The sequence below is a fragment of the Suricata suricatta genome, chromosome X (assembly GCF_006229205.1).
Source record: "Suricata suricatta isolate VVHF042 chromosome X, meerkat_22Aug2017_6uvM2_HiC, whole genome shotgun sequence".
Lineage (NCBI taxonomy): Eukaryota > Metazoa > Chordata > Mammalia > Carnivora > Herpestidae > Suricata > Suricata suricatta.
The window spans coordinates 51,396,931-51,412,802 of NC_043717.1; the positions used below are offsets into that span (position 1 = coordinate 51,396,931).

At 48.5% G+C, this 15,872-nt stretch overlaps 1 protein-coding gene across 5 annotated transcripts in view; it reads left to right on the forward strand.

Moving 5' to 3' along the window:
* Positions 1–15,401, forward strand: part of DLG3 (discs large MAGUK scaffold protein 3) — a 66,000-nt gene extending 50,599 nt beyond the window's left edge. For 3 of the 5 annotated variants that reach the window (XM_029930345.1, XM_029930350.1, XM_029930349.1), the window contains 10 exons: positions 2,707–2,883; positions 3,108–3,183; positions 4,009–4,108; positions 7,751–7,792; positions 9,117–9,167; positions 9,763–9,864; positions 10,493–10,665; positions 11,107–11,216; positions 11,800–11,891; positions 13,198–15,401. In XM_029930345.1, coding sequence (XP_029786205.1) covers positions 2,707–2,883; positions 3,108–3,183; positions 4,009–4,108; positions 7,751–7,792; positions 9,117–9,167; positions 9,763–9,864; positions 10,493–10,665; positions 11,107–11,216; positions 11,800–11,891; positions 13,198–13,304 — 1,030 coding nt within the window. In that variant the 3' untranslated portion in view covers positions 13,305–15,401. Of the gene's footprint in view, positions 1–2,706; positions 2,884–3,107; positions 3,184–4,008; positions 4,109–6,012; positions 6,059–7,750; positions 7,793–9,116; positions 9,168–9,762; positions 9,865–10,492; positions 10,666–11,106; positions 11,217–11,799; positions 11,892–13,197 lie in introns of all 5 variants that reach the window. The other 2 variants (XM_029930346.1, XM_029930348.1) reach the window with 2 other exon arrangements.
* Positions 15,402–15,872: the final 471 nt, after the last annotated feature.

Consider the following 15,872-nt stretch of genomic DNA (forward strand, 5'->3'; position numbering starts at 1 on the left):
TGGAACTACAAGACAGTAGGGCCACTGAAAAATAATCAGATAAAAAAGTATTTCCACCAGGAAGGAAGCCATAGAAAAAGCTTATAGGAAAAGAGGGCGTAGTCCTCTGCAGACACGATTTGCACAATACTATAAAATTAAATATTGTTTACCTCAAAAATGTGATATCACTGAATTAGGAGGGGCGGAGGGATGAGTGAGAGCTATTGAAAACCAATAAGCAATGTCTAAAATGTAAAAAAATAAAAGTTATTGACAAATAGCAAGAAGAAAAAGAAAGAGCTAAAATATTTGAAAGAGGTTTTTTTTTCATATTGACTTAGGTTTTTGAAAGTTAGAATTGTAAAAGGAACGTGTGCCTTTGGTTGAAAACCAAAGCAGACAGTGCCATTCCTGCTGTGCAGTGGCTGCTGCTGGCATTCTTGTTGACTTGGATTCCACATTTAGCTTGATGTTCCTCAGCTTGTGTTATATGTGTTTTAATATTTTAAGGTTTCTGAAATTCATCTTGGCCTAGTAGTTTTATTTCAATCTCAGATGTTTAAAAAATTACCAGTAATTGGATTATTGACATCCAGAAAACAGGTTTCTTATATCAGCATTATCATATGTAGTCCCACTTCTGTACCATTGGCACAGGTCAGGCAGTCGTGATTCTGTAGGGTGCTCAGATATATATTGGATTGTCCCTGGATTGTATCCAGTAAGCTCTCCCTTCCAGCATTCTACAACCTCATGCTAATCTCTCCTAATTCATTTTTTAATGTTTATTTTTTCATTTTTGAGAGAAAACACAAGTGGAAGAGGAGCACAGAGGATCTGAAGCAGGCTCCGTGCTGTCAGCACAGAGCCCTGTGAGGGGCTCTAACAACCCATGAGGTCATGACCTGAGCTGAAGTCACCGCTTAACCAAGTGAACCACCCAGGCGCCCCTCTCCTCATCTTCCTTCTTCCCCCCACCAAAACTAATTTGTGCTTAATCCAAGTTCTGTTCTCTTCCTCACTACATTTGTTTTCATCTTTGGAGACCAGAATGACATCTAGTGTTTCTCATTGCCACTTAGAATAAGCTTTTCCCCCTGCACATCTCCTTAGGAACATCTTGACAGAATGCCTTCCTTGCTTTAGGAAACTCCATTTCGAATGCAGTGCAAATGCATTCAGATTTGATCCTGTCACACAGAGCTGGGAAAGAACCTCTTTAATCAGCTGGCCTCAGCCACTCTCCTTACTGCTTTACATGTGTAAATTGAGGGAAATAAAGGGCTCTGTGTCAGAGTTTGAGTATTTTCATTTTCAAATAATGTGATACTGATTGCTTAAGAATTCTGATTCACAGAGTTTAAAAAGTAGATGGGTATTTCACTCTGCATACTTTTACCACATTCTGTGTTTCATTTGGGCCTGCATGTGAGGAAATAGTATGTTTCACTTTGCAGTTTCCAGGTGAGCCACAGACTACTGCACCACAGGTAGAAGTCTAAATCTTACAACTAATTCTGGGAAATCCCCTGGGCTGTGTGTAGAAGTAGGGTGTTAAGAGTCAGAGCCTAGATTGCAAGTAGAAAAATACAAACTTCTACTGAAGTCACCCATCCATAGTGACTCTACAAAGAGAGATCTAGAGGATGAGAAAAGTAGACACTTTCACGCAGGTGATTTACTCCCTGAGCAGGGAGCTCGGGTGTGAAGCACCAGCTTCACCAGAGCCAAAGTCAGCAGTGAATCCTGAAGGATTTGAGCTTGTAGTTTTGACTTAAATTTGCCTTCAAATCCACCCCACTCTGATTATCGCATTTCATATGAGGGTGGATTAATGTGCCTAGCATTCTTTTGATGTGTCACTTCCCTACTCTGAAACCTTCAGGGGCCACTGGATCAGGTAGTATTTAAGGCCCTCCAAATTGGCACCAGACCTTTGTTTCTGAGCTCATTTCCTAGGACTCCCAGCTGCAGCCAGGCTGGGCTCCTCCTTTTCCTCAAGCCTGGACGGTATAGCTCCCTTCCCACCTTTTCCCACCATCCCTTTTATCACTTTACTATGTACGTCCTTCCAGAGAACCTGGCCTCCATCCTAGGTTAGTTAGGTGTGTGATGTTGGTCACATTATTCTTCCCCCCTGAGTCTCCACCCCCCCCTATATAAGAGTGAGAGACTGAACTTGGAGGCTTCTTGGTAGGGTCCTTTTGAACTTTACCATTCTGCAGGTGAACATCAGCCTTACCATTCTGCGGGGAAAAGCCTTAGCTTTTGTCCTCAGTGGCCCCAGGACACAGGGCCCTTTTCTCTTCTGTGTCCCTCCAGCATTTATCATTCGCTGTTTGAGATGGTTGTTAACATGTTTATGTCCTGCCTTCAACCAGTTTTTGAAGAGGCACTTGTAAACTGAGAGAGCGCTTTGGTAGGGTAACTTGTTTCCCTAGGATGTGGGTGAGGGAGAGGCCCGCTGAGTGTTGGACTTTGGACTCCCACCTTGCGTCCAGAAGCCTTGTGGCCATGTGAAGGATTATCTTATTCCCCTTCTTGGAAGACTGGGATTTTTTTTTGAGAAGAGGCACATATGTACAACATTGAGATGGAAAAGAGGATGCAGTCTTCTGGAGAATTTCCTCTGGTCTTCTCTGAGACTCCTGGGTCTGCGGTCACTCTTTGGAGTGGCCTTCCTAGGACCAGGATGATGACTTCATCTCTCACTTTGCGTTTCAGGGCCCTGTTTGATTACGATCGAACTCGAGACAGCTGCCTGCCGAGCCAGGGGCTCAGCTTCTCCTATGGTGACATTCTGCATGTCATCAATGCCTCTGATGATGAGTGGTGGCAGGCGAGACTGGTGACCCCACATGGAGAAAGCGAGCAAATTGGTGTGATCCCCAGTAAGAAGAGGTGAGTTGTCATGATCATGAGGCCTTCCCTGCCGTCTTCTTGGTATTGATTTCTTCCCCCCCCCATTCTACTGTAAGTTGCTTGAGACCAATGGATGTACTCTTATTCTTTTCTGGTAAACAGTTGATGCTTAGGATGTGGTTATGAGTCAGTGAACCAAAAAATGGCTTCTGAGACCATGCACTGGCAGTAAGTAACAGGACTTCTTTCTGACTCCAAAACAGGGTGGAAAAGAAAGAAAGAGCTCGATTGAAAACCGTGAAGTTCCATGCCAGGACAGGGATGATTGAGTCTAACAGGGTAAGTGGGCATCCCCAAGGAAGTGCAGCCAACATGTGAAGAGGAGTAAGAAAGTTGGAGTCTGTCCGGTGGATAAGAGAACTGGGGAGCACAACAGAATATCTCTCTTTCAGGGTGCTGGCTCTGTCCTATCAGAATACTGAGCGACTGCTTTTGAGAAAGCAGTGTGAGGGCAGTCAAACTCTGTGTCCAGCATGTATTCCCTCCCCCTGGGTTACTGGCTCTTGAAGATGTGTTGCAATTGGGCTGTCTGGAAGGCTGACTTGTTTGGGTCACACGAAACTACTTGTGGGTATCTTCCCAGCTGCAGACCCTGTCAGTGCTGTGGGGATCCCAAATAGAAGCTGGCCTCATTGTCCATCGAGGAACGCCAGTCTCAGAGCTCTGACCAACCCCTCAGACCCATGAGGCATGAGGTCTCAGTCATTCACCCCTTTTCTTCTGTAAGCTTCACAGGTCAAAGAACTTCTGGAGCCATAGGAGGGAAGAGAGACATGGAGTAGAGGATTCTGTGTGAATGTATCAGTGGCACCTTAGGGCATGTGTCCAGGAAGCTACAGTGACCTTGTCTTTTAGAAAGTGCCAGTGAGTGCTGTGAGTCTGCATTAGGTAGAAATCTCTAACATCCCTACAACATTTTCCTGTAAACATAATTTTCCTCTTACATCAACTTTTCATTTAATCTCATAGATTCCATTTGTGAGAGATGGTCTTTTATTTAGCTCGCCATTGTCTCCATTTCAGTTTTTCTTGCATGCTTTAAAATCCATTGTTCTGTTTTTTTTTTCTTCTGTCCTTCCCCTCCATCTTCATGTTCTTTCACAGTCGATCAAAACGAAACGTAAAAAGAGTTTCCGCCTCTCTCGAAAGTTTCCATTTTACAAGAGCAAAGAAAACATGGCCCAGGAGAGCAGCATACAGGAACGTAAGTAGCAGCAGGGTACAGAGAGCAGCCCACAGTCCCGCCCTCTCTTCCTCATTTGCACCTCCTCCTATGAGAAGACGGTGAGAGTGTGTGTGTGTGTGTGTGTGTGTGTGTGTGTGTGTGTGTGTGTGTGCAGGCGTGCCCGTCTGTCCACCCGTCCATGTGTGTGTGCATGTGCGGGCATACTTGCTCATTTGAAGAGTCAGTATAGAAATTGGTGTGCACAGGGACACACTGGGTCTTTCTTAACCAGCTGCTCACTCCAAAAGAACGTTGGAGACTGTAAGCAAGAACTGGTTCCAAGGCTGCCCTAGCAGGAAGTCCCTGGCACTGGCCTTGGGGGCACCAGGTTGAGCGCTGCCATGGTGGTGATGAGTGGTACTCAGCCATTGTGGCAGGTTTAGAAGAATGTTTTTCAAGAGAACCAGGTGTAGGGACTCAGCGTTGCTCTCCTGGCTTCTTCCTCTTGTGTTTTCTTTCCCTGAACTTCACTCCTCTATGTTAAGAGAAGAACTCTCTCTTCCCTGGACACCTGGAGTGGGACCTGCTTCCTGAATTACATGCATGTTCAGTTCATGTGCACCCAGGATGTCCACACAGCTCCAACAGACTCACTGTCATCCCAGAATGATTACAGAGCCAGCCTTCAAAAGGAAATCCTTTCTGCTTACAGGAATTGATATGGAAGGGGGATTACTCAATGTAGTCTAAACAGGTTTATTGCAAAACAATAAACAGTAGAAAAGGCCATAAAATGAGCTAACTAAACTTTTAAGAACCAATTTAATCCTGAGAAATACTCATATTCTGCCATATGCCTTGGAAATTAACTGCTGAGGTTAAGGACCCTAACCTTAAACACCAGGTCATGCTGATGAAATATTTCTCATGTGGATCATGGTGAACTGTAAACCTCTCCCCTGCTGCCTTGCAAAGAGGGGCTCTGGGGTCCTGGGCTGTGGGGACTCGCAGGAGATGGACTGGTTCCAGTAGGTAAGGTCCTTTGTCTAGACCAGCCTGATTCATGGTCATGGTCTACGTAGGTCATTGCCATTTGGACTGGTAGCTGGTAAATCTAAGGGTGCCCTCATCCAAATGGAGCTTATGTCTCGTAATCCTGGCCAGCTCAGTAAGAAGCACTAGGTGCAGTTGGTTCTGCTCGTGGGCAGTAGGGGACGGGCCAAAGTGAGATCAGTACATTTCACTGGCTCAGCCTCCAAACCTCCATGCTGGACCCAGCCTGGGGAGGGTTCGCTGTTGGGTGGCCCAGCTAAGGGTTGGAGGTTGCCTGTTGGGTGAGAGTTGCAACTGCCTAGCACTTACTGTCCAGAAGCTGAGCTCAGCCCTTGTCGTCTATGCAGCTCAGGTCAACTTTGAAGGCCATACCTCACACTGCATGAAGCTTTCCCTGAAGGGTTTGGACAGAGTAAGTCAGTATTGCGCAAAAAGTTCCTTGGGATAATGATAATTCTGCCTGTTCTTTTGTGCACCCTTGGAGGGACATGGTGATTTCAGGGGCAGAGCAGAGACCTTGGTTCTGTAACTACAAATTTAGTCAAAGCAGGTACTCTAAGCCTTGGAAAGCCACCAGGCCAGTCCTGTTGGACTATAGACTATAGACCACTTCAGAAAGGTAGTCCACTCCAAGGCCCTCCAGCAGCAAGTTGGACAGCATGAAGTACAGGTATCTTATCTGACGTGGGGCGTTCTTTCCATAGCAGAATTCTTAACCTCACTATAATTATAGGTCTTCATAGTATTTCATACTTCTGTCACTAATGCTCACCTGGCTCTGTATTCTTCCTTCCCCTTGTCTTTTTTCTCTATTTTCTCTTTTGTCCCCAATTCTTTCCCTCCCTCCCCCACCCTCCCTCCCTCATTGTCCTTGCTGTCTGTGAAATCAGGACTTCCCTGGGTTAAGTGACGATTATTATGGAGCAAAGAACCTGAGTAAGTCAAACTTACACACCACTAACTGTATTTCTGGCATGAGTGGAGGTGCTGGGGATGGGGGTATAGGAAACATGGGTGAGGTTAAAGGGTGAGGGGAGGACAGTGTTGTGAGAACTTCCACCACAGCAGGAGGAGGAACAAGTGGCTCTGAGTGTCACACTTTTGCTCTGGATCCCTGGTACCCTAATAAAAGCCTGTCATTCATGTCTGTGTTTTCCTTTTATACCTTAAAGGGGTGGGGAGCCATCTTGGTGCCCCACCTTAGAAATTAGGTGGGCAAGAAGTACTTCTCCAGGGGTGACCACTCAGCTCATCTCTAACCTATTGTTGAGATGAGGGGTGCCTGCTGGTTCATTTCTGCTAGTGACACAACACTAAAGAATTGGGCTTAAGAAAGCTGTTGCAGTCTCTCTACAGGCAAGAGTACTATGGGGCCCTTTACCCAACATGCATCTGGGACATCCCAGCAGGTTCAGGGGCCTTGACAAACAGCTGTGGGCTGACTTTCCATGGAGCATCTGTAAGGGCTGAGCTTGGGGGCAGGTCTCAGCAGCATTTATATATCTAGTGCCTTAGCTTGGGAAAACTGTGACCTCTTTTGTCTGGAAGATAATTCTAGAGTGAAAAATGAAGGAACTTAGATAACAGAACAGAGGGGCACATACACACGGCTGTGCTGGGCAGGTTCCGTCCAGGTATACTCTCCTTCAATAGGTAATAAAGGCACGAAGGCAAAGGACCTTCCTCAGGGGGTTGCTCAGGAACTAGCCTTGGGATGGGGCTTCACAGCCAGTCCTTACGGGGGCCACAGCATACCACAGTTTGGAACAGTGTCATCTTGGCTGAAACGAGCAGTGTCTCTGTCCATAGTTTGTTGTGTCTGTGTTCCATCTTCATTTGCCTGTCATCTTGGGAACAGTGGGCTTTGTTTGGGCCATACTGTGCCTTGTGCCTCCTTTGAGCATGGCTGCTCTGCCCACACTCAGATGTGGGCAAGTCCTGGTGGTCCGATGCAGGAGGATTGCCGTGGCCTCCATGTGTTCTTTGTTCGTTGTCTCCGTTTTTTGACATGTCTGTCTCCCTGTGGCTGGAGGAGCATTCTCCCTCACCACTGAGGCTATAGCTAGGAGGGGGAGGAGGCTAGACAGCAGTCGCAGGAGGGATAGCAGTGCCACCGAATGGTCAGAGCATTGTTCCATGGTGACAGCTCAACTTAGCCAGTGCTTAGTCTCTTAGTTCTGGAGCAGCACACAATTCTGTACACTTTAGGGGCTTTGTCTGGGGAGGAAAGTCAAGAGCAACCTGGTCCCTGGACTTCTCTTTGCGGTTGTCCCTGCCTTGCCTTTCCTATTGTTAGCCTTGAGAAATGCGTTTTGAGATAGGATTTGGAAACCACCCAACTCAGTTCTTTTGGTTCAGATGAAGAGGGTGCTGCCAAAGAACAGAAGACTTGTAGTGTCCAGGGAGGGGCTTGGCAGACCAAGAGGGCTCTGGGGACAAGTGCAAAGTGGTCAGGGACTCCAGATTGGAGCTCTGCCTCCTAGTTAGTGGCCCGGATGTGACAGGCCTCCCGTGGCCTGACTTGGTTGGCAGCTCAGTGTCTTGCTCCTGGAGCATTTGAGTTTTGTGCCGTGTGTGACCTCTCAGTGGTGTGTTCTGAATCAGAGTCTCTTTCTTGTTGGCTTGCAGAGGGAGTGACATCCAACACCAGTGACAGCGAAAGCAGTTCCAGTAAGTGTGTGTCGCTCTCCCTCATGTCATGTAGCTCCACCACGTGTCCCAGCCATCATCCTCATTCTGGCATTGCAGGACTGCCGTTTCCATTCAGAGGCTAGTGCTTCTTTTAGCCATGTACACTTTGAGATCCTGGAAATGCTGTGGCCTTTTTGTCCTTATGGGATGGAGTTCGGGTCATGAATTAAAGGAGAGTATAAGCCTTGCACTTCTGGCCAGGGCCTGACTGAAAGCTGTCCCTGGGACCCTGGGAAGGGTGAGCTGCCAGTAAGTCAGTCCTCGCCACGGGCATCATGCTGTCAGTTTTACAGATTGGCTTGGAGACCAAAAGACAAATGGCTTCCATGGGATATTGTCCCAAATTGCCTTTCCAGGTCTTTAGGATCTCCTGGGTTAAGGCTCCATGTCTTTTTCTTTTTTCCTCCCTTAAATGATCCAGGAACATCCCAGTTTTCCTTCAGAGATCCCATGACCAAACCAGACAAGCCACAGTTGGAACCCTATGACCTTTGGGAGCACTAACCTCTCAGGAGCTGTGGCAAGACAGCCTTGTACAACCTGCCCATGAGTCTTAGGCTCAGAGGAATCCCATGAGCAAGCATTCTGGGGCCTGACGCAGATAGGGCTGCCTTTCCTGGCATTGCCACCAGCCACCTGGGGACCTTTGGGCACCCAGCACCAAGTGGCTTTGTGACTATTTCAGGAAAAGCTCATCACTGCTAGGATATATGGAGCTCTACCATGAGGAGAGAGCAGGGCTCAGCATTGCTCTTAAAGGGTGCTGGGGACCTTAGCCCAGCCTTGAGCCACTTGTCTGGATGTTTGTCCTAGTGCTGGGGGTGGGGGAGGTAGACTGTTAAAAGTGCAGAGTTAGGCTGCCACTTTGGGGGCTTGCGTGAGTGCCCTGACTCCCCTACCTGCAGATTATGGGACGTGGGCAGTGTTTCTCCACCCGTTGAAGCTTCCCCATGATCCTTACCAGAGCAACAGGGTAACTGAGCACAGTTCACTGTGACCTCTAAGGATAGTTCCTGAGAAATTGGGGTCGGTTAGGGTGGAGGCTTCCTGGCTGCTGGGTCATGTCCCTTTGGTCAGCTATATTTTGCTGAACAAGAGGACTCCTGACTCCTGTCCCAGGGGTGGCAAAGGGCTTCCTGTCCTTTCAGTGGGAAGCAGACAGGCCCACAGGGCCGGTGTTAGCAAATACCACCTGACCAGGCTGTTCTATGGCAGAGATGGGGGTGAGGTGAATGTTGTAAGGGGACCGGGACACAGGGAGGCAGATTATCAAGTGCTAACATGTCTCCTGGTTTTGTTGCAGAAGGACAAGAGGACGCGATTTTGTCATACGAGCCAGTGACGCGGCAAGAAAGTAAGCTCCCTTCTGAGAGTCTTGCCTTAAAGCTAGTGTCGTGGTCATGGGCCAGCACAGTGGGCAGAGGGGAGAACACGAGCATAGTATGAAGGCATGGCTCTTTGCACATCCAGCCCCTGGGTGCCTCCTCTTCGACATTTTTCTAGCATGAGTAGAGAAAGGGGAAAGGGAACCCAGGTGCATCCCTCAGCGTACCTTTGTTGCTGCTGGAGGTGCCTTCCAGAAGATAGGGCAGGTTTGCAAAGATGGCAAAACTCAATTTCGGTGGGTGTGACTGTTGCCAAAAGAAAGGTCTTGGTTCCTCCCTTTCGTGGATCCTCTGAGAAAACCTTGCCCAGCTGCTGGTGCCCATGCAGAGATTTCTCCTGAATCCACTGGAAGGGGAGATGCTTCTGAGTTGAGACTTGCCTTGGCCTTAGACATTTTTAAATTAAAGGCTCTCTGATGTCTTTGTACTTAAAAGCCAGAGAATGGCCACAGACACTGCTCTGAGTGGCGGCTCCAGAGCCTCGATGTTCTAGGCAGACTTGGAGGTAAAACAGGCCGTCTGGTGGGAGGCCTCGCTCACTGCCTCCATGCTCTGTCTCTCCAGTTCACTATGCAAGGCCTGTGATCATCCTGGGTCCAATGAAGGACAGAGTGAATGATGACCTGATCTCGGAGTTTCCGCATAAATTTGGATCCTGTGTGCCACGTAAGAGCCCAGGAGGGTTTTGGGAGTGAGGTGTCAGTGACCTGGGAGCTATTGCTCTGATGTTTTATGGAAAGGGTCATGGGAGCCAGGTTCTAGGGTTTTCTAGGAACAGGGTTTATCTAACACTCTGGAAAAGATTAGGCAGCAGTAGATTCCCACAAAGCTGATGGGGTTGGGAGGCCTAACACATCAAGGTGGCCTGTTTTCTCCCTTAGAGAGAAGTTTGAATGGCGATGGTCAGGATGGATTGGACTAATGGTCGGGGTGGGGGGCAGCCTGAGTGGAGTTGGCATGGCCTGGCAGACACCGTGTTAAGTTTGCTGGCTTCCATACCACATTTGGCATCCTCTGCCAAGTTTTGGCCTAGGAAACCCCACCTTTCTGGTCCAGTTTAAGCTAAAGCAAGTAGCTCCTGTGTGTGAAACCTGGTAGTTACAAGAGAAGTAGGCGAGACAGACTTCTTTTCAGCTGCTTCACCCCCACCCCCACCCCCACCCTACCGCTGCACCACTCATCTGGAAAATTTTGGAGTGGCCCCAGGACCCAGGTGAGAGAGGAACAGGTCATCTCTTTGGGCCTGGGGCAGGTCATTGTCCTCGGCCACAGAGCATTTTTTCTCTTCCTTAAGATACTACTCGGCCTCGGCGTGATAATGAGGTGGATGGACAAGACTACCACTTTGTGGTCTCCCGAGAACAGATGGAGAAGGATATCCAAGACAACAAGTTCATCGAAGCAGGCCAATTCAACGATAATCTCTATGGGACCAGCATCCAGTCGGTGCGGGCAGTTGCAGAGAGGGTAAGAAGAGAGGAGATGGCCCTCTAAATATAACGCTCAAAGGAAAAACAAAAGTTCCTGCTGACTCTCCGTTAGGATCCTCCTCCTCCTCCTCCTCCTCCTCCTCCTCCTCCTCCTAGCACAGGGCCTGCCAAAGCCATGTCGGCTCTGCATGTTTCCCAGCCCCTGGAAGGAGTTGTCTGTCTCTTCATGCAGCTCACCCCAGCGTGTCCCTCACTTGAATAAGGACCCTTCTGCAGATCTGGCCTTTTCTGGGTGGTAGGAGCAAAATGTGGAACCTAGGTGCCTCAGGGGTAGAAGCTTCTAGGCCTCTCTGAAGGGCCCTGGGTTCCATCCTCCCCTCCCTCCCGCCCAGGCAGACATTTGGGTTGCCACCGGTAAGTGCTTGGGGCTGGGTAGACAGGGACTGGGTGGGCTGAGAACAAGTCTTTGCCTTTTCAGGGCAAGCACTGCATCTTAGATGTTTCTGGCAATGCTATCAAGAGGCTGCAGCAAGCACAACTTTATCCCATTGCCATTTTCATCAAGCCCAAGTCCATTGAAGCACTTATGTAAGTATTTGCTGACACTCAGACACCCCCAGCTAGGAGAGGGCCCTGGAAAGGAACAAGAAAATAAAGTGTTTTGTTGGGCAGGGATGAGCCCCAGAGGAAGGTCAAAGGAAAGTCTGCACCCCATCTCTGGTCACTGAGGGCTTCTTTTTATTTGAGTGCCCATTCATATATTCCCAGTTGTGCATTCATTCAGTCATTTATTATTTAAAGTTTATTTATTTATTTTGAGAGGAGAGAGAACGTGGGCAAGGGAGGGGCAGAGAGACAGGTAGAGAGAGAGAGAATCCCTACCAGGCTGGTGCCAACAGTGCAGAGCCCAACGTGAGGCTCAATCCCAGATCAGTGACATCATGACCTGAGCTAAAATCCAGAGCCAGACACTTACCCGACTCAGCTACCCAGGCCCCCTATCCTGGTTGTGCTTTTAAACCTGGAGGTTTGGAGAAAGATGTGGAGCTATGGGCCACTACTGCTCTCAGAGGGCAGCTGAGTGGCTTTTCAAGGCACCTGGAGTTACCCTTTATGTCATCAAAATGTAGAATCCAGTTTGGGTACCATTTTTCTTCTATGTCTGTGACAGGGAAATGAACCGACGGCAGACATACGAACAAGCAAATAAGATGTATGACAAAGCCATGAAACTGGAGCAGGAGTTTGGAGAATACTTCACAGGTAAGAATCCCTGCTGCCCAGCTCGGGTAACATGGGACAAACCAGATCACCTATTCTGGAAGTGTCTCCAAGAGGCTTAGATACCCTGCACAGGCTTTCTGGATGCTTTCGCGGTCATACCTTTTGAAAATACTCAAGTGCCTACCATCCAGCTGGAGGATAACCATTTTGCAGTATCAGTCACCACCACCGACTGGTACCTTAGATCATTTGGTTCATCTTGTCCTTGCGTCTTTGCCACATCTAAGGCTCCCTGTGTCACTTTGATTCCCTACCATCTCATCCACCTCCCCCAATCCAGTACTGAGTTTTGCACATTGTAGGTACAGAATATATATGTTTTTTCATGTTTTTTATTTTATTTTTGAGAGAAAGAGACAGCACGAGCAGGGGAGGGTCAGACAGAGAGGGAGACACGGAATCCGAAGCAGGCTCCAGGCTCTGAGCTGTCACCACAGAGCCCGACACAGGGCTCGAACCCATGAACCATGAGATCATGACCTGAGCTGGATGCTTAACCGACTGAGCCACCCAGGCTCCCCAGAATATGTTTGTTGATGATGCTAGTTCCTCTATGTGGTGTTCAAGCTGTCAGCGTGTGTGTGCGCACACGTGCATGCGTTTATATGCTCACCTATCCCAGAAGGTCAGTTCCTAAAAGGTTGTGATGGTTTCTGTGTCCCATATTGCTTACCTTCAAAGGACAGTGCCCTGTATGTGCAGGTTGGTACTAAGTAAATCCCAGCTGGTGGTGCCACCAGGTTATGTGGGAAAAGCCTTCCTGGCCATACTCTCAGACCTGGGTTTTTGGAGCTCCCTTTATCGTTATGTCCACGTCCTTCCTTGAGTGCCAAGCTGGCCTCTGACATGGAGCAGATGTAACAGCCACAGGAGCGTTGCCTATTGCTGGAAAGTGTTTCTTTCAGTTCTTTATTTGGATAACTGGGATCTGCCCAGTCTTCCACTAAGGCCATTTAGAATGACCTGCTGTTGGCCTCACAGCAGCCAAGAGCAACACAAACTGTGAGATCTGGCATCTAATGGGTGCTCAGTAAGCCTTTTTTGAGTAACACGTATTCTTCGTTGCTGCTTAGTCTCACTGTCTCAGCAAGTTGACATTAAGCCTGGGCTTGGAGCAGCTGCCAGCTTCCCTCGCTGCCCTAGGCTCACAGGCTGGTGAGACCGGCGCCTGCTTCCGTGCGGGTGTCGCTGCCAGGCTGAGCTGTAGGGTGGCTGGGGCAGGCTAGATTGCCAGGTTGGGAGTGCTGTGGAGCACATTAATAATTCTCTTCTCCTTTCACTTTAGCCATTGTACAGGGTGATTCACTGGAAGAGATTTATAACAAAATCAAACAGATCATTGAGGACCAGTCTGGGCACTACATTTGGGTCCCATCCCCTGAAAAACTCTGAAGAATCCCCACCAAGCACTCTCTTGTGAACAGAAGACATCAAGTCCCTCTTCCCTCCTCCCTCTTCAGTCATGTCCCCACCAGGAGAACAAATGACTACTGTTCTTGTCCCCTTTTTTAGATATGTCCCAAAAATTGAGTTTTCTAGTCCTGTTCTGTTTTTTTAAATTTTTGTTTGGTTTTAGTTTACTTTTTGGGATGATGCCATCTCACTTCATCACGTGACTGTGCTCATTCCTGCATGGACCTTTCCCAAGCGCTAGCACAGGTGCAAATCCATCAGAGTCATTGTTTTCATAAGAACCAAGCAGAAGCGAAGAGAAGAGAAGAGAAGAGGACCTGCTGGAAAGATAGGCTCTGGACAGCTACACGGCTTGTGAGGCGAGCTCAGTGTGCCGCGTGCCGAGATGCCCCAGGCACTTCAGCCTGTCGTGCTGCTGTCACGCGGCACTGAGCAGCACAACGTATGGCGACAGAAAAGATCTTATTTATATATAGATATATATATGTAATTTATATAAAATATATAGAAATTATTATATATATATTATACATTCTTATATAATATATATATATTCACTCACATTTGGACTAGAAAATCTATGGAGACTTCATCAATGGTACTGTGTTATTAGAGAAATGCTTTAATTTTCATATTCCAATCAGATGGCATCTTCTATCCCAGCTGGTTGGGGAAGGATTGAAAGCCGTAGTAAGTGCTGTACCAAGGGCACTCACATGTGGTCATTCTCTTGAAAGCTGAGGTTTGCTCTAGGACAGGTCGGTAAGCGGGGCTTATGCCTGGGGGCGAGAGGGTTGGAGACTCACCCTAAAGGAGCTGCTGCCCTCTAGGTGGACAGAGAGAATGGCTAACAGTGCTCCGTATTAAATTGCCTATTGTTTTCTGCCACCTGATGTGTCTGCATGAGAGGTTTCCTTTTTGTTCATTTTTAAGCTGCTGTTAAACCAAAACCATGTTGTGCTACCGTGTCAGCCTTTTCATTATTCCAAATTTTACTTTTACTATTTAAGTGAATGCATAGAATCCAATTTGACTGTGTTTTAAAGGCTCATGATGCTGTGGAGGAGCCGGGCCTTGTGATAGACTTAGGTGACCTGGACTCGGCTGTCCAGTCAGCAGAGGGGAAGTGGGGCTGCTGAGAACTGAGAGGGAACTGAGGCTCCGCATCACAACATGTCCCTTTACTCATGTGCCCAGGCTCCTTTGGGGCCTCCCCCCCAACAGGGTCAGGGCATCACTTGCCTTCCAGTTCTGTGCTGGGACGATAGGGCTGCACTGGGCTTGGCCAGACACGTCACAAAGAGCTTGATTTGGGTTTTTTTTGCAGCTGCTTCATACACCATACCCTACTGCCCTCACCAACAGCTGGTAGCTTACTATTTCAAGAAAGTAGACTTTAAAAGGCTGTCAGTTTGATCGGTAGAGCTGAGATTCATTCGCGGATGAGATGCAAAACCTTGTTCATTTTCCCTAGAGTCAGAAGGCGGTGGCGGTGGTCAAGGGAGTTTTTCCCTGACCATGAGGCAGGTGGCAGGTGCAGCGTGGGCCCTGCTCCTCCATGCCCTTTGGAAGCCACCATGCCTCTCTCACCCTCACAATTGAGGCGTCACACATGGGAGGAGAGCATGGACATGCTTGGCCCCAGGGGCGAGTTTGTGGTTTCGTAGCCTTCTGGGTTGTGACCGGTGTAGACGATGCCATATTGAAGAGGCTTTGAGCACCACCAGCCAAACGTAGGAAATCTGTTAACAGTCCTCCTGCCAGTATAATGAGGCCACCTGTAAAGTGGGGGGTCCAGACAGAGGGGAAAGAAAGGGCAGCAGCTTTACTGGGCAGTACACTGGACCGAAGGCAAAGAGGGATAAAGCGATGACCAATGGTGACTCTGGTGAGGAGGGTGGCGAGCAGGGAGTGTTGATTTCTCCAGTGTTAAGTGATGTACTCTGAGTGATGCAAAACCCTCTGCCCCTCCCAGGGGAAAAAAATCAAGATTCAAAGTAAGCATGACACTAGTTGGTTTACCAGTGTTCCTTCCAAGGAGACATATATTTTTTAATAAATGATAGTTGCAATGAACTATGGCTCAGAGACCTTCTTAAAGGAGTGAAGAAGGGAGGGTAGGGGCACAGCAGTAGGAAAAAGGCTCAAACCTTTGGGGTCCTCAGTGACTGTCAGCTGACTGAGTTGGGTGTTCCTCTCGGTTCGAGACCACTGCGGTTGCACCAGGTCCATTGTGAAAGCTGTACGCTTGCTCCTCCACTGCAGCCCCCAAACATTGTGTCGACACCAGCCAGTGGGGGGCATGTCTTGGTGGCAAGACATTTCTCCACAAGGTACAAAAGATGTGAGACGGCTGCTGCAGCAAAGACATCATCCAGTAGAAAAAGCAGGGACCAAGCTAGTGGCAGGGAGCTGAGTCATAAATATGGCAAGAAAAAGCTGGCCTGCCAGCTCTCGATGTTTCCAGAAAGCAGTGTGGGCTCAGGGGAGGCCCTGGTTGGCAGAGCAGGTGGCCATTCCCCTGCCACCTCCTGAAGACAGCAGGCG